Genomic DNA, 18,524 nt, shown 5'->3' with positions numbered 1-18,524 from the left:
TCTGTCAAATGGGGATAATAATAATAATGTCGGTCTTTGTTAAGCGCTTACTACGTGCCGAGCACTGTTGTAAGCGCTGGGGTAGATACGGGGCGATCGGGTTGTCCCACGGGAGGCTCACAGTCGTAATCCCCATTTGACAGATGAGGCCCAGAGAAGTGAAGCGACTCGCCCCCAGTCACGCAGCTGACGAGCGGCAGAGCCGGGAGTCGAACCCATGAACTGTGAGCCTCCCGTGGGACAACCCGATCGCCCCGTTTCCACCCCAGCGCTTAGCACATCCCAACAGTAGTATCCTTTATGAAGACACGCCTTGGTTATTGCGGTCAGCGCCGCCGGCGAGGCCCTGGTTATTGCGGTCAGCGCCGCCGGCGAGGCCCGGGGGCCTGGCCCTTTAAGACCCCGGGGGGCGTGGCCCGGGCCCCGCCCACCGGCGCCCCTCCCCGCCAATCCCCGCCCCCTCCGGAGTCCCGCCCCCGGGTCGGGCCCCGCCCACTCGCCCTCTCCCTTAAAGGGGAAAGGCGGGGGTTCGAGGCGCACCTCGGTGGGCGGGCGGCCGCAGGAGCGGACCCCCGCCGGAGCGGGCAGGGGCGGGCGAGGGGCTGCCCCGCTCTCGGACCAGCAACTTCTCTCCAAGCTGGGAGCTTCGGCCTGCCCCGGCCCGGCCCGGCCCGGCCCGGCCCCCGGAGCCACCCCGGCCCACGATGTACACCATCACCCGGGGACCGAGCAAGTTAGCCACGCAGAGAAGGACGGGTAACGGGGAGCGGGGGGCGGCCGGGGGTCCTCGCCGGGGGTGGCCCCTCCCCTCGCCCCCTCGCCCCCTCGCCCCCTCGCCCCCCGCCCCGCTCACCCGCACCCCCTTGCCCCCGCAGGTCCGACGCAGCAGCAGGTGGAGAGCAAGCTGGGCGATCACCTCAAATGCCAGCAGCCGCCACCGCCGCAGCTGCACCAGCTGCACCCGTTGCAGGCGCAGCAGCAGCAGCAGCAGCCTTGCCTCTGGCCCCTGGCGAGGTGAGCCCGGCCGCCCGCCCCCTCCGAGGTTGTCACCTCCCCCCCCCCCCCCCCCAGCCCAGGGGAAGGGGATGGGGTGGGCCGGGGGCTTCGGCCGGCCGCCGTCCCGGGTCCGGCCTGGCCGCCCAGAGGGGAGAGGGAGGAGGAGGAGGAGGGGTGACCTTGTGGAAAGGTTACCCGGAGTGTCATTGCCACATGGCTGAGGGGGAGGGGCCGGCCGGGGGCAGGGGGAGGGAGGGAGGGGACCAGCCGGGAGCCAGCCCTGGCCTTCCCCCCCACCTCCGATCCCACGCCCATCCCGCCTTCACCCCCAACTCCCCGGCCGGGCAGCGCTGCAGCCTTGCACGGGGCCGCCTCCTTGCCCCCAGGCCTGCGTGCCCCCCGGGCACGAGGCAGCCGCTGTGGGCATCGAGCCAGGGCCTCTGAAGCCCCCCCATCCCCCGAGGCAGGGGAGGGGAAGCCGGGGGCCGTGCCAGTGTGTGCCCGGGAAACAGCAGCCAAAGGGAGCCCCCGGAGGGGCAGATCTTTTCGTCGCTCAGTTGCCCTGGGCCTGTGCCACGCAGCCCTGCTTCTGAGATGGAGGGCAGCAGGGTACTTCAGCGTGGGGGACGGGGGGAGGCAAGGGGGTGGGTAAACTGCCCCCAGACCCCTGTCGGTTCCCAGCGGGACCAGCTCTAAACACCTGGACTCGGACTAGCGAAAGATTTCAACAAGCTAGAGAAACTGAGGCACAGAGAGGGAGCCTGACCTGCCCGTGCCCCCCCTCTTTCCCCCAGCCACTAAAGATGAGTCTGAATTTGGGGAATCCCCCAGGCTGCGTGATTAAATGAGAGCTTCTTGTGGTTTTGTTGACGTGCTCATTCTGTATCTAGCCCTGGGACAGACGTGAGATGACCGGGTTGCAGTCTCAAAGTATAAGAAGGAGGGAGAGCAGGTATCTTCTCCCCGTTTTACAGAGGAGGAAACTGAGGCCCAGACAGGTTAAATGACTTGCCCGGGTTCAAACAGCAGGTCAGGGGCAGAGTTGGGGTTAAAACTCTCCCGCCGCCCGGTCTCCTGCTTTTTTCTGCTAAGCTATATTGCTCTCTGTGCTGCCTTTTCCACTAAAGAGCTCTGGTCGTCTTCACCTTTGAACCCGTTCGCTTTCAGCGCAGGCCTGCCCGGGAGCGAGGGAAGGAAGCTAGTAGGCGGACTGGGAAGAGAGGCAGCGTGGTCATTGCCTGATTAAGTGGCACAGCGAACCTCCGTCTCCAGCGTTGTCCCTTCCGCACCTGGTGTTGACCCCTAGGTTCGGGGAAGACTGGGGTCCACCCAGGTGAACTGATAGAAGAAGATGATGATGGTGGTATTTAAGTGCTTACTTTGTGCTGGGGTGAATACAAGCAAATCGAGTGGGACAGAGTCTCAATCCCCGTTTTACAGATGAGGTAACTGAGGCACAGAAAAGTGAAATGATTTGCCCAAGGTCACACAGCAGACAGGTGGCGGGGCTGGGATTAGAACATATGACCTTCTGACCTGCAGGCCTGTGCTCTAACCACTCTGCCATGGAGTTGGGCTGGGGGAAAGACTTGCTGGGGTTCTGACCCAAGCCACTCCACGGTTGGGAGACAATTGAGCTCTGAACAGAGGAGGTTGTCAGTCACCCCTCCTGCCACCAAATGGGCAGACCCAAAGAAAAAAAAAAAATCCATGTGAAGGTAAATTGAGCTCCTTCAGGGCAGGGATAGTGTCTTATACTGCTGTGTATTTTCCCCAGCACTTAATATAGTGTTCTACACATAGAAGGTGCTCAGTAAATACTTACGCTTGATCGATAGCTGCTGCAGACTGGTAGGTGCAGTCTGAGAGGGGGCAGGAATGGAGTTTGCAATACGGCGGGGGTGGGGTGAACATGGAATTGTTTCCCAAATCCCACCCAACCAGAATGAGGGGCACCCAATGGAGCTTGAGGGTGGCAGGTACAAAACAGCAGGCAATGCTTCCTTCCCCAGTTAAGGGGCTGAGTATGGAGAATCTATTCCCAGAGAAAGCTGTGCAGCTGGAAATCCCAGCAGGTCCCATAGAGGTTCGGAGAGATCTGTGGATGAGTTCCCCAGGCTGGATCATTGAAGGGAGAGCCAGGGATGGAGAAGGGAGAGTCTGGGGTGTTGGGTGGTCTGTTCTGGGTCACTGGCAGAGAGTCAAGGATGAAGAAGGCTGAGAGTCAGGGGTGTTGGATAGTCCATGCTGGGAGAGTGAGGGATGGAGAAGAGGTGTCTAGTGTGGGCTGATCTCCATCTCCCCTCAGCAGTCAAGAGAGCACCTCTTCTTTACTCCTACCTGAATGCTCTGGCCAGGTCCTAGACTGGTATTGCCTCTAATCATAACCCTGGGAGCCAAAACTGCCCGAAAGGTAGTTATTTGGTCCCTGCAGTGAGAGCAGTTCACCCAACGCTCTCCCTGGACTCGTCACAGGGCTCGCTGTCTCCTCGAGCCGGAATTGCCTGCAGCGAGAGGGCTGAGGCTGGCCTTGAGGCCCCCGTGCTTTGGGCAGATTTTTCTGCTTGGGTGGGAGGGAAGGGTCGTGGGGTGGCCCTTGGTCTTGTTTCACGTGGGATTGTCCAATGCGGATATGATACCAGTTGCCTATATCTCGGAAGTTTGCCTTTCTCAGCCAACTTCCTCTGCACACACACCCCCAACCTCGGTTCCTGCTGAGTTCCAAGGGTCAGATGCGGTGTCCGTGGATATAGGTACCGGGCCGTGAAAGGGTAGAGCTCTGGAGCGAGTACTGGGGGCCCAGGGTGGGCTTGAGTGGACGGAGATTTGTTGGGCTGTGTGGCTGTCACGATGTGAATCTCCGTGTCTGAGGAGTCGATCCATTTTATTGGAACCACATGCATGTCTCCCCCACTTGAGTGGAAGCTTTGTGGACAGGGAATGGACCTTGTGCTTCTGTTGGCTATGTCAACGCACTAGATCCATTGTGTGTCCTCAAGTGCTAAGACAGTGGGGCATCAACAGAACACTAGGGACAAACACACCAATGCTGAGTGACCAAATGAGAATTACTTAACCTCCCAGGGCCCAGCCTCTAGCTCTGTAATCAGGGAGAGACATCTAAAGCGGGTTAGACTCCTTGTAGTGGGTGACATGCCTGCACCTCTAGAACCACCTCACCGCCCCCCGCCGCTCCCAACTTGCTCCACCCACATGTCATCAGATGCCCTCACAGCCAAAGTGCCCAAGGCAAGCAGTGGTTTTGAGGCAACCAGTTTTCTAGGTGGATAGAAGGGGCTCTGGGCTCAGGGAGGCCCTTGGGGAATGGCAGACTGGATCCCAGAGTATAAGGGCAGTGATGGCCTTGGGGGCAGGATAATAATAATAATAATTATGGTATTTAAATGCTTACTATGTGCCAAGCACTGTTTTAAGCCCTGGGGTAGATACAGGTTAATCAGGCTATCCCATGTGGGGCTCACCTCATCTGTAAAATGGGGATTAAGATTGTAACTGAGGCACGGAAAAGTTAAGTGACTTGCCCAAGGTCACACGGCAGACAAGTGGCGGAGCCGGGATTAGTTCTTATGTTCTCTGCCAAATCCGTGCTCTTGCTAGGCCATGCTGCTTCACACTGACTAATGCATATGATGCCTCATGCACGATGCAGGGTACACGTGAGGTACCGATGTCACAAGCACTGTTGAGTTGCACTCCGAGGCTGCCTGCACCTAGAGTATTTCTGTAGGGGGGATGACCCCTGATCCTCTTCTTTCCCTCCCACCACCAGGCCCCAACTTGCTCCAGAGTCATTGCATTCCCCTGTTGACCCTGTGACAACGTGCGCCATGTCTGAGCTGTGGAACTCAGCAGCGAAGAGAGGCTGGCTCTGGAAATCAAAATGGCCACATCCGTCCCTCAGAGGGGACAGGAGGGCTGGAAATAAACTGTCCAGTACAATAGCGGTCTAGCAGTCACCCTACCTGAGGCCAATTCCAGACCCCGTGGCCCTGAGCCTGTTGGTTGGTTGTGTGCCCCACTGGGACCCATTAAGCCTCAGGGGCTCAGGCTCAGGAGAGAGACAGGTCCCTCGGGGCCAAAGCAAAGGAAGGGCTGAGCCGGCAAGGGGCAGTAATGTCCATCTCACCGCCAGTTAGAGCGGAAGCTCGGGTCGCTTCATTATTCTCTACTTCCCAGGAGCTTAATACAGTGCTCTGCAACAAGAGGGCACTCAGTAAATGCTGCTAATACTGCTTCCTCCTGAGAAGAAGAGACTGGATTCATTGTTGAATGAAATATCTGAGAGCCTTCTGTGTAGCAGCTTAGGCCATCTGATAGATTGAAAGTTCTTTGAGGGTATGGATCACATCTATTAGCTCCGTTGTATTTAAGCCAAGCATGCATATCCAGTGCTCAATGAATACTTTTGATTGGGGTAGGGGGAGTGAATTGAGGGCTGCAGGTCTTGAGGTGAGTCAAAGGGCGGTGTCGCCCTACCTTCCAACCCCTCTGCCCCTCCACACACGCCTCCGCAAGCCCACCTGGCCCCATGGCATCCAGCTGGCCCAGAAGGCCAAGCGCACAATCCCCTTAAGGCCGCTTGTTATCACTTGCCCTTTCCCCCACAATACAACCCACGCCAAAACCTTGCATAATCACTGGCCTTCGTAGCCAGGGCCTGGAGGGGAGAGGCTTCACGTGCCCAGCTCCTCCCTGCCCGGGCCCCGACGGCCGGGCATCGTGTCCGATCTGCTGATCTCGTATCTCTGCCGGCGCCGAGCCGAGAGCTCAGCATGGGGCAAGCCACATGACCTTGTGGACTAGTGGAAAATGTGGCCATGGGGAAAGGGCACAGGCCTGGGCGTCAGAGGACCTGAGCTCCAATCCCACCTCCGCTAGTTGTCTGCTGTGTGACCTGGGGCAAGTCACTTCACTTCCGTGCCTCAGTTTTCTCTGCTGTAAAATAGGGATTAAGACTTTTGAGTACTATTTAGAACAGAGACTATGTCCAATCCAATTATCTTGTCTCTACTTCAGCACGTAGTAAATGGCACACAGTGAGTGCTTAACAAATGCAGTTTTAAAAAAGTGCTTATAAATACCGAGGACTGGGAACAACTTTAGTTTTAAAGTTCAGGGATGGGAAGGGGACTGGATGTTGGGGGTGATGAAAACTTTGGGGAGATGGGCTGCAGAGAGCTGCCATTTTGGGTCATTTCATCCCTGACAGGAAACGCTCAGGTATTGCCAGAGTGAGCTAGAATGGGAAGTATAAGGGAAGGAATCCACACCTTCCTCCCCGCTCCCCCACCCTAGAGATCCTCTCTTCAGGGGTCCAAACAACAATACTGAAGCCCCCTGAGCTGTGGGCGATGACCCATCCTGGGCAATCCAGATCTGGACAGTTGGCCCCCCTCAAGCCCTCCTCTGACTAGGCTTCTGGAGTTGAAAAGTCAGCGCCCTCCCCTGCTCTCAGATCATCATTTCTACTGTCTAGGGGAGGGGGTGGAAAGAGGGCCAACCCAAGAGTTTGGGCAAAGATCAAGACCCACTGTCCAGCAATTGCAATCCATCCACCATGCATGCCCGGCTCCCGTCAAGGATGCAAGGGCGGAGACCCGGAGTCTCCACAGCTCCCAAATCTGGGCAAATCACCTCACTTCTCTGTGCCTCAGTTCCCTCATCTGTAGAGAAGCAGCGTGGCTCAGTGGAAAGAGCACGGGCTTTGGAGTCAGAGGTCATGGGTTCAAATCCTGGCTCGGCCACTTGTCAGCTGTGTGACTTTGGGCAAGTCACTTAACTTCTCAGTGCCTCAGTTACCTCATCTGTAAAATGGGGATTAAGATTGTGAGCCCCAAGTGGGACAACCTGATTCCCCTGTGTCTACCCCAGCGCTTAGAACAGTGCTCGGCACATAGTAAGCGCTTAACAAATACCAACATTATTATTATTATTGTTATTAAAATGGGGATTAAGACTGTGCGTCCCGTGTGGGGCATGGGCTGTGTCTATTCTGATGATCTTGTATCTCTCCCAATGCTTAGTACAGTGCCAGGCATATAATGAGTGTGTAACAAATACTTTTACTTTTTTTTTTTTTTAAAGAAAGACTACATCCAGTCCTGTGAGGATCTGAGAGAGAGAAGCCCTTGACTGCTTCAATCATCCAATCACTGACATTTATTGAGAGCTTAAACACGTTGAGGACAGGGAATATGTCTGCCAACTCTGTACTGTACTCTAGGTGCTTAGAACAGTGCTCTGCACCCTGTAAACACTCAAATACCATTAATTGGGAGCCAAGCACTGTACTGAGCATTTGGGAGAGTCCAGTGCCATTGACATGCTCCCTACCCTTGAAGAACTTACACTGTAGTAATGGAAATTTGCATACTGTGCCTGTGAAGACAGCAGTGCATTATTTTTGGCTGCATTTGTCTGGCTCAGACACTGATAGCTAAGCTGGAAAGGAGTAACTCATTGACAGTCATGGGCAGTGGATTCCTGCCAAAACAGTAGGAGTGATTATTATTATTAATAGTATTTATTGAGCATTTACTGTTTGCAAAGCACTCTACTAAGGCTTTGGGAAAGTACAATAAAACATCAATATACAATATAACACCAGACACATTCCCTGCCCACAGTGTTCTCACAGTGTAGAGGAACTGTGTGCAGAGCAGTGACCTACATGCTTGGGAGAGTCTAATATAAGCGGTAGACAAATAGGCTTGACTCGTCTTTGTAAGGGTGGGGATCGTTTGTTCATTCAGTCATATTTATTTGAGCGCTTACTGTGTGCAGAGCACTGTATTAAGTGCTCAGGAGAGTACAGTACAGCAACAAATAGCGACAATCCCTGTCCACAACAGGCTCACAGTCTAGAAGTGGGGAGACAGGCATTAAAACAAGTAAACAGGCATGTGCTGAATTACTCCCATTCTCTTAATAATTTCACTCCTCTAAAGCCAAGCTACTCACTGTACCTCGCTCCCTTCCCTGTCGCCCTTGACCTCTTGCTCACACCCTCCCTGCTTCCTGCCTGGAACTCCCACCTCTTCACATTCTGCTGCTCTCCCCCACTTATGAAACTTTTCTGAAATCTCATCTCTTCCAAGAGGCCTTCCCTGATTAATTTCTCTCTTTCGCCACCTCCCTCCACTTCAGTACTCCTCACCCCCTACGCACCTTTTTATTACCGTGATGCTGTTTTAGTGTTTTTATTGCTTCATCATTTCTGACTTGTGTAAATCCAGTCCTTCTCCTCACCTATATTCATAGATTGCGAACCCCTCAAGGTACGGAGTCTGTGTCTAATTTCCACCTGTGTACTCTTTCTTAGTGCTTAGTACAATGTTAGGCACACTGTAAGTGCTTAATAAATACTATTCCTACAACTAATCTCATGCAATAACACTTGTGTGTGTACCTTGCTTTCCGCAGGTGTAATTTATTTTCATGTCTCATGTCTTCATATCACTCCCCGCTAGTCTGGTAGTTCTTTGAGAAGCTTAGTGGATTAGTGGAAAGAGCCCGGACTTGGGAGTCAGAGGACGTGGGTTCTACTCCCGGCTCCACCACTTGTCTGCTGTGTGACCTTGGGCAAGCCACTTCACTTCTCTGGGCCTCAGTTACCTCCTCTGTAAAATGGGAATTGATTGTGAGCCCCATGTGGGACAACCTGATTACCTTGTCTGAACCCCAGTGCTTAGAACAGTGCTTGGCACATAGTGAGCGCTTAACAAATACCATTATTATTATTGAAGGCAGGGATCATGTCTACCACCTCTATTGTGTTGTATTCTCCCAAGTGTTCAGTACAGTGCTCTGCACACAGTAAGGGCTCTGTAAATACTATTAATTGATTGTTTTACTAAAGGCCTACTGGTCACAGAGCACTGTACCATGCATTTGGAGAAATACAGTAGTCAAAAGACACAATTCCTGTGCCTTGTAGTAAGGGGTTCTAATCCCAACAATGCCGCTTGTCTGCTGTGTATACCTTGGGCAAGTCATTTAACTTCTCTATGCCTCAGTTCCTTCATCTGCATAGTGGACATTCAATACCTGTTAGCCCTTCTACTTAGACTGTGAGTCCCTTGTGAGACCTGATTATCTTGTATCTACTCCAGTGTTTACTACAGTGCTTGGCACATAAGGGCTTAACAAATACCACAATTTTTTAATGGTATTTGTTAAGCACTTATTGTGAGCTAGGCACTGTACTAAGTGCTAGGGGTAGATCCAAGCTAATCTGTTCGGGCATAGCCCATGTCCCACAAGCCTCATGGCTATAATCCCCGTTTTAAGAAGTAGATAGAGCATTGGCCTGGGAGTCAGAAGGACCCAGGTTCTAATCCTGCCTTCAGTACATGTCTGCTTTGTGACCGGGCAAGTCATTTAAGTTCTCTGTGCCTCATTTCCCTTGTGTGAAATGGAGATTCAGACTGAGAGCCCCCATGTTGGGCAGGGTCTGTGTTCAACCCAATTTGCTTGTATCCACCCCAGTGCTTAGTACAGAGACTGGCACAGAGTAAGGGCTTAACAAATACCACAATTATTATTATCATTTTACAGATTTTTTATTATTATTCCTAGTGCTGCTGCCATTTTCTGGTTCCAGCCCACCTTGTATTTGATGTTAGATGAGCAGTAAGATCTAGTGCCTGGGAGTTAGAGAACCTGGGTTCTATTTCTGATTCTGCCCCTTATCTGCTGAGTGACCTGGGGTAAGTTATTTAATTTCTCTGTGCTTGTTTCCCCTGCAAAATGGTCATTCAATACCCTTTCTCCCTTTATCCCGCCTACTGATTGATTACTTAGACTGAACCCCATATGGTCTGCATGGGACTGTATTATCTTGGATTTACCACAGTGCTTGGCAAATCATACTGAACTAATATCACAGTCATTATTACAATGTTGGACTAGCCCTTTTTCTGGTATTTGGTGGTTTTTATATGTCAAGCACTGTTCTAAGCACTGGGGGAGGTAAAGGTTAATCAGGTTGGCCACAGTCTCTATCCCACATTGGGGCTCTTGGCCTAAGTAGGAGGGAGACTAGGCACTGAATCCCCATTTTACAGATGAGGAAAATGAGGCCCAGACAAGTTAAGTGACTTGCCCGAGGTCATATAGCAGACAGGTGGCAAAGCTAGGATTAGAACTCAGGTCCTCTGACTCCCAATCCTGGGCTCCTTCCACTAGGCCTCACTGCTTCCCTTTAGTGTTCATAGGGCAGCCTCTGTGTCATGCAACACATGATTCAACATATGATTCACTTTGGACTTCCATTCCCCACCCTGGAGGCCTCTGGGAATCTTGCTCTGAAATGTTCCCCCTTATTAAAATAGAGGCCGCTGTGGCCTTCCTCCAATCTCTGTTCTCCTCAACCCTTCCAAGTTCTTCCTCGCCTGGATTCATTTCAGCACAGTTAAGGCCTTAGTTCTGCCCCAGGGCTTCCCCTTGTCTTGCTCATTTTGGTTTCTCTTCATTTTTCCTCCTGGGACTCTGACGTGGGCCCACCCTGGGGCCGGTGGAAGGCAGGAGGGCCATGATTCTGGTGTCATTTAGCCAAGTGTGGCTAGAGGCGCCCTGCTGACTCGATCATGACAGTTACAGTGACCTGCTCAGGGCTTGCGGGGAGGGGGTGGGTGCCACTAATGGGGGCCCAGGAAGGAATCCAGGAAGTGACTTGCCCAAGGTCACATAGAACTTAACTATGCCCATAACCGTGCCCATCATCCTTACCAGTTGTTCCAGATGTTTAACTCCATCCTCAAACCCCCTGTCCCCCCGCCTCCCCCATCTCTTGCCCCTAATGACCCAGACACCTACTTTATTGAGAAAATTGGCACTATCAGGTGTGATTTCCCTAAAATCTCTCTTGCCCCTCCCCAGTCCCTCACCCTTCCTGTCCCTTCTTCACCTCTCCCATTTTTTCCAGCAATATCTCTAGAGGAGATCTCCTGCCTTCCCTCCAAATCCACTTCCTCCACCTGCACACCCAACCCTATTCCTTCACACCTTTTACCTCCCTTCTTCCCTCCCTAACTGCCTTCAACTGTTTGCTGTCTTCCCCACTGCTTTAAAATGTGTCCATGTCTCCCCTATCATAAAAAAAAAACCACTCCCTCGACTCCACAGCTCCCCCAGTTACTGCCCCATCTCCCTCCTACAATTCCTCTCCAAACTACTTGAGCGAATTGTCTATATCTGCTGTCTCAAGTTCCTCTCCTCCAACCTGGCTTTTGTCCCCTTCATTCCACAGAAACCACCCTCTCAAAGGTCACAAAGTAGAGGCCAAATCCAACAGCCTCTACTCTATCCTAATCCCTGACCTCTCAGCTGCCTTCAAAACTTGTCAACCACCTCCTTCTCCTGGAAACATTATCGAACCTCGGCTTCACTTCCTCTCCTGGTTCTCCTTCTCTCTGGCCGTTCACTATCAGTCTCTTCCATGGGCTTCTCCTCTGTCTCCCGCCCCCTAACTGTGGGTGTATCTCAAGGTTCAGTCTGGGTTCCCTTCTATTCTCCATCTAAACCCACTCCGTTGGAGAAATCATTCACTCTCATGGCTTCAACTACCACTTCTGTGTGGATGGTACCCAAATCTACAGCTCCAACCCTGATCTCTCCCTCTCTCTGCAGTCTTGCATTTCCTCCTGCCTTGGAAACATTTCTACTTTGATGCCTTCCCATCATGCCAAACTTAACATGTCAAAAAAGAACTCATTATCTTCCTACCCGAACCTTTCTACCCAAACCCCGTCCTCCCCCTGGCTTTCGCATCATTGTGGTCAACACCACTATCCTCCCTATCTTACAAGCCCGCTTGTCGTTATCCTTGACTCATCTATCTCCTTTCACCCATGTATTCAATCTGTCAACAAATCACCACTATCTTTCCTGTCTCACAAGCCTGTAACCTTCGCATTATCCTTGACTCCTCTCTCTCATTCAATCTACGTAATCAATACATCACTAAATCCTGTCAGTTCGACCTTCATAACATTGCTAAAATCCCCCCTTTCCTCACCATCCAAACTGCTACCACGTTAATACAGTCACTTATCCTATCCCGCCTTGATTACTGTATCAGTCTCCATGCTGGCCTCCCCCCTCCTGAATCTCCCCACTCCAGTCCATACTTCACTCTGCTGCCTGGATGATTTTTCTACAGAAATATTCAGGCCGTGTTTCCCCATTCCTCAAGAAACCTTGTCTGTCCACATCCTGCCTCTGGCCTGGAACGCCCTCCCTCGTCATATCTGATGGACAATTACTCTCCCTCACTTCAAAGCCTTATTGAAGGCACATCTCGTCCAAGAGGCCTTCCCTGACTAAGCCCTCATTTTCTCTTCTCTCACTCCCTCTGCATCACCCTGACTTGTTCCCTTACTCCCCACCCCTAGCCCCACAGCACTTATGTACATATCAGTCATTTATTTATATTAATGTCTGTCTCCCCCTCTAAACTGTAAGCTTGTTGTGGGCAGGGAATGTGGTCTGTTTATTGCTATATTATACTCTCGCGAGTGCTTAGTACAGTGCTCTGCACACAGTCAGTGCTCAATAAATATGAGTGACATGATATTCACCCCACAGCACTTGTGTACATAATAGCTTCTTTTTCACTGCTTTCAATCATGCCCATGTCTCCCTTATCTTAAAATTACCCTTTCCCTTGACCCTAAGGCTCTCTTCAGTTATCACCCCCATCTCCCTCCTACCATTTCTCTCCAAACATCTTGAGAGAGTTGTTTACAGCCCTTTCTCCACTTCCTATCCTCCAATTCTCTCCTAGAGCCCTTACAATCTGGCGTCCGCCCCCTTCACTCCACAGAAGCAGCCCTCTCTAAGGTAACCAGTGACCTTCTTCTCACCAATCTGACGGCCTCTACTCCATCCTAGTCCTCCAAACCTCTCACCCGCCGTTGGCGCTGTAGACCACCCCTTTCTCCTTGAAACTTTATCCAACCTTGGATTCACTGACACTGTCCTCTGTTGGTTCTCTTCTCCCCATTATTATGATTATGGTTTCTCTCCATTAAGGAAGGAGAAAACTAATAATAATGAGAAACAACACAGCCTAGCAAAAGGAGCCTGGACCACATCTGACACTTGTCTGCAGTGTGATCTTGAGCAAGTTACTTTACTTCTCTGTGCCTCAGTTACCTCATCCTCAAAATGGGGATTGAAACCATGAGCCCCGTATGGGACAGGGACTGTGTCCAACCCAATTTGCAGTATTCACCCCAGTGCTTAGTACAGTGCCTGGCACATAAGTGCTTAACAAATACCATAATTATTATTTTTTTATTATCCAGTAAGCGCTCAATAAGTACCAGTGACTGTGTCCAACCCAATTATCTTGTATCCATCTCAGTGCTTGTATAGTGCTTGGCACATAGTAAGCACTTAAATACCGCAGTTATTATGATTATTATTATTCTCTGTACCTCAGTTACCTTGCCTATAAAATGGGCATTAAGACTGTGAGTCCCTATGTGGGACAGGGACTCTGTCCAATCCAGTTATATTGTATATACCTCCATACGTAGTGCAGTGCCTGGCACATGATAAGCACTTAGCAAATGCCATAAAAATGCTGTGGAATTTTTTTGGTACGTATTATGTGTCAAGGCACTGTACTGAACGCTCAGGTAGAGACAAGTTCATCGGGTTGGGCACAGTCCTGGCCTTCCCAGGGCTCACAGTCTAAGAAGGAGGGAGAATGGGTATTGAATCCCCATTTAACACCTGCATGACTTGAATCATATTTATTGAGCACTGTACTAAGCGCTTGGAACGTACAGTTCAGCAACAGGCAGAGACAATCCCTGCCCAACAATGGGCTCACAGCACTTACTATGTGCCAGGCACCATTCTAAGTGCTGGGGTGCACGCAAGCAAATTGGGTTGGACATAGTCCCTGACTCCCATGGGGCTCACAGTCTTAATCTCCATTTTACAGTTGAGGTAACTGAGGCACAGAGAAGTTAAGTATCTTGGCCAAGGTCACACAGCAGACAAGTGGTGGAGCCGGGATTAGAACCCACGCCCATGCTCCTTCTACTAGGTCACATTATGTAGGACAAGTAACGAAGTGGAAATAATGGGTCTGAGCCCTGAGAGAGGACGATGGGTTACATGAGTTCCGGAAGGGCGAGGGCCTGCTGCCCGAGAGGACTCTGGGGTCCCCTGCCACCCTGACCACTCTGCTCTCCGCTCCACAGTAGCCCGGCCCCCAAGCTGGTGTTCAACAGAGTCAATGGCAAGAGGCCGCTGACGGTGCCACAGCCTGCCGAGGGGGTGGAGGAGGGCTACGCGCTGGCACACGAGGAGAACGTCCGCTTTGTCAATGAGGGTGAGTGTCATCCCTGCCCGGCCAAGGGGTGGGGGCGGGAGGGGGTGGGCAGACAGACAGGGGATAGGGGATCAGGCCTATCCAGAGGGAATCAGCTGTAGACCTCCACTTTCCGCCCTTTGCCCCATATCCACTCCTGTCTTCCAGCCTGGCAGCAGGTACAGCAACAGCTGGATGGGCACCAGCAAGGGCAGAGCGGCCCCGTGCAGTATGAGGAGAAGACACCTGACCCCGGACTGAAGAGTGAGTACTCTCCTTGCCCACTGCCGCTCTGCTTCTGTCATGCCCCCACTGTGCCCTCCACCCCTTCCATCCCACACCACAACAGTGACTGTCTCAAAGGGATGTGTTGTCTCTGTCCCTGTCTCCCTTTCTCCAGCCCCCTTCTTCTCCCCAGCCCAGCCCCATTGTTCAGTGTCCCAGTGTCCTGCCCTGGATTGCTGGCTGCCCCACAGGGACTTGGGGAGGGTCACCTTTGGCTCTCTGGAGACCCCCAGAGCCATGGCTCAGGAGGGTGGGGAAGGTGACTCTTGTTTCTCTGGGGACCCCCAAGGCCAAGGCTCAAGGGGGAGAGGAGGGGCTAAGGGGAAGGTAGTGCTCCCTGCTTCCAACCTGTGGATAACTCCCTGTCGGCATCAAGACTGAACCAGACTGCCTAGGTCCAGGACTTCCATGCTCTGCCTAACTTCTGTTGCTCTCGACCTAACTTCTAGCCCCAAGAGCCTGCAGCTTGAGCCCAACGAGGCCTAGTTTTTTTTTGTTGTTGTTGTTTTTTATTTTTTATAATTAAGTGCTTACTGTGTGCCAGGCACTGTACCAAGCACTGGGGTAGATAGAAGGTAATCAGATTGGGAAAAGTCCCTGTCCCACATGGGGTTCCTACTCTTAATCCCCATTTTTCAAATGAGGTATGTGAGGCACAGAGAAGTTGAGACTTTTCCAAGATCACACATCAGACAAGTGGTGGAGGTGGGATGAGAACCCAGGTCCTTTCATTCATTCAATCATATTTATTGAGCATTTACTGTGTGCAGAGCACTGTACTAAGCACTTGGAAAGTACAATTTGACAACACTTGGAGACAGTCCCTAGCCAACAATGGGCTCACAGTCTAGAAGGGAGAGACAGACAACATAACAGAACAAGTAGACAGGTGTCCTTCTGATTCCCAGGCCTGTGCTCTACCCGCTAAGTCATGCTGCTTCTCAGTTGTTCTTTCAGGGATTCCCTTTTGGCCCGAGGGGTGGGAGGAGAGTGGTGGCCCCCTCTGTCCAGTCTCCTTCCTTCTTCCCTCTGCTCCGCGGGCCTGGGACTGCCTCTTATTGCCTGAAATGGTGCCAGCTCCTCTCCCCTCTGCCCTCTCTCCTCCGCAGACTTCGTGCCCATCGACCTGGATGAGTGGTGGGCTCAGCAGTTCCTGGCCAGAATCACTAACTCCTCCTAGCAGCCGGCACGAGGGAAGGGGTCTGCCCAGCGCTGGGATCAGGGGCCCCCCCCGAAGAGGACCCCAGCCTCGTCCCCTCTGCTGTCCGGCTCTTCCTCTCGCCCCGGCCAAGGCCCACGGGGGCAGGGGCCATGCGAATCTGAACTGGTCCTGGCCTGGACATTTGAAACTGCTTCAAACTCTGCTCTGGACCTGCAAATGCCCCATGGCCAGGCAGGGCAGGGAGGCTGGTCAGATGGCTCCGGCTCCAGCCCACCCCACCGCACTAGCAGGAGATGGGGGGCCGGGCTGGGATCTTGGCCCCAATAAAGAGTTGACACTGGCCAGGCCCTGTGCTACTGCAGGGGATGTAGGGGGCAAGTGGGGGACTTTGGGGGTGATGGGTCACTCGGAACAGGGGAGGTGGCGTGGTCGATGGGGATGATGGGGTCAGTGAGAGTGATGGGATTATAGAGGACAAAAGGGATTAGGGGGATTTGGGGGAAAGTGGTAATTCCATGCTCTGTGTTCCCCTGATCGGGACTGATGAAATCCAGGGGCCGGGGTTGCCATCTCCATTTGTTCTTTTCCCAAAGGTGAGAAGATCACCCTCAGGTTGGGGTAGAGGAAGGTGGGGCTCTACTCAGGACCCAGAAGAGTTGGGTGAGAAAGAGACCTGGAGGGACATTTCCCCACCTCTCCTGGAAACAATCACAGGACCCAGAGGAAGCTGGGAAGATCCGTGGATGAGCAATCCTTGCTGGGTCAGTGGGAGAGTCAGGGATGGATAGGGGAGAGTCAGGGGAGGGGGATGGTCCCAGCTGGGTCACTGGGGGACAGGGAGGGAGAAGGAGCTGTTTGGATGATCTGCCTCTACCCAAGCAGGTGGGTAACCAGCACACCCCTCCCGCACTTGCAACGCTCCTGATGCTACTGTTGGAGGGGGAGGAGTTCTGGGCTGATCAGATTGGAGGTTTGAGCTGGGGGCATCCCTCAAAAGCCAATATTCTCATGCTCTTGAACCCTCTTTCCTTTCCTCGCACTCCCCCAAATCCAGGAGCCCCTGGAAATGGAGGGGTTGGCCTGGGAGTGGGAAAAGCCTTTGGGTTACCCCTCAGAGGGCAGCAATCTGGGGCGGTGCCACTGGCCCGGACCTTCTCTGCAGCTCCCTGCAGAGCCAGTGGGTGTGTTTGGCCACAGCCAGTGGGTAGGAGAAGGGTCAACGGGGCATGTTCCAGGGGTCCCCAGCTCAGGGACATTTCTTCTAGGTCAGAGCAGCGTTGGCGGAGGGGTGCGGGATGGTTACATGGGGCCAGGAGTTGCCCCATCTTGCCCTTTCCCCATCCCTTGGCAGGAGAGGGCTGCTTTGGGCAGCCAGGGAGGTGGTTGGCATCCTCAACCGGAGGCAAAAGGAGAGCTACTACCCCTGATCGGGGGAGAAGCTGACCTTCCCTCGTGAAGACAGTGGCCCTTCCTCCACTCCTACGTCCCTGGACACCATGGTGCAAAAGCATCAGAGGATTTGTTTAACTAGACCCTGGCAATAGATACAAGATCGTCAGACCTTCAGAAGCAGTTTGGCCTGGTGGTTAGAGCATGGGCATGGGAGTCAGAAGGACCTGGGTTCTAATCCTGGCTCTGCCTCTTGTCAGCTGTGTAATCTTGGACAAGTCACTTCACTTCTCTGGGCCTCAGTTTCTTCATCTGTAAATTGGGAATTAAGACTGTGCACCTCATGTGGCACTGGGACTTTGTCCAACCTGCTTAGCTTGTCTCTACCCCAGCATTTAGTAATACTAATAATAATAGTAATTATGGTAGTACAGTGCTTGACATATAGTAAGCACTTAGCAAATATCTTTAAAAAAAGCAGGCATGGTCCCTGAAGGATTTGGGGTTCATGGTCTAAGGGGGAAGGAGAAAGGGTATTTATTATTACCAATAATAATTTATGATAATTGTTTAGTACTTACTAAATGGCAGGTACTGTTCTAAACACTAGGGTAGATAAAAAATATATCAGGTCAGCCACAGTCCCTGTCTCACATGGGACTCACAGTCTAAGTAGGAGGGAGAACAGGCATCGAATGGGTATTTTTCCCATTTTTTCAGAGGAGGAAACTGGAGGCACAGAGAAGCTAAGTGACCTGCCCGAGGTCCCACGGCAGATGAGTGGCCGAGCCTGGGATTAGAACCCAGGTTTCCCGATCCCCAGGCTCGGCCACACTGCATGACCAACCTTTAGAAGTCTCAGGAAGATGGTGCCACCCACACCCCCTACACATGCAGAGACCCACAAACTGACATCTGCACCCAGAACTGGCCTCTCTCTTGGCACTTGCGAGGTTAAGCGAACATCCACTCAGGGCTGAGCCCTGGTCTCAACACTAGAGAAATACCCTCTGCCCTCTTGGGGCTTCAGTCTGGAAGAAGGGATGCTGAGAATGAGGATGGAGTGGCCCACCAGCTCTGAGTTAAGTCAAGCCCACAAGCAGTCAGGCAAATAGCCAGGACTTCTGGGGAAACATTAAACTTGGCCATGCCAAGTCCTTGCCTATTCTCCCATCTCTCTTTGCTTCCCTTTTTGAGGGTTCCTCCTCCACCTCCCACCCCCTAACTGTGGGAGTGCCTCAAGGCTCAGTTTCGGGTCCCCTTCTATTCTCCACCCACACCCATTCCCTTGGAGAACTCACTTGCTCCCTTGGCTTCCATTAGCATCTTTATGCGGGTGATTCC

General features: G+C 52.5%; 1 protein-coding gene across 1 annotated transcript; it reads left to right on the top strand.

The window, feature by feature from the left end:
• Positions 1-604: 604 nt before the first annotated feature.
• MCRIP2 (MAPK regulated corepressor interacting protein 2) lies at positions 605-16,133 on the top strand. Its single transcript, XM_029049287.2, has 5 exons — positions 605-756; positions 876-1,014; positions 14,235-14,365; positions 14,513-14,608; positions 15,739-16,133. Exons 1-5 carry the CDS (start codon positions 705-707, stop codon positions 15,807-15,809), a joined length of 489 nt encoding a protein of 162 aa, XP_028905120.1. The 5' UTR covers positions 605-704; the 3' UTR covers positions 15,810-16,133.
• Positions 16,134-18,524: the final 2,391 nt, after the last annotated feature.

The sequence above is a fragment of the Ornithorhynchus anatinus genome, chromosome 21, assembly GCF_004115215.2.
Source record: "Ornithorhynchus anatinus isolate Pmale09 chromosome 21, mOrnAna1.pri.v4, whole genome shotgun sequence".
Taxonomy (NCBI): domain Eukaryota; kingdom Metazoa; phylum Chordata; class Mammalia; order Monotremata; family Ornithorhynchidae; genus Ornithorhynchus; species Ornithorhynchus anatinus.
The sequence above is the reverse complement of the archived record's forward strand: the minus strand, read 5'-3'. Positions and strand labels throughout refer to the sequence as shown.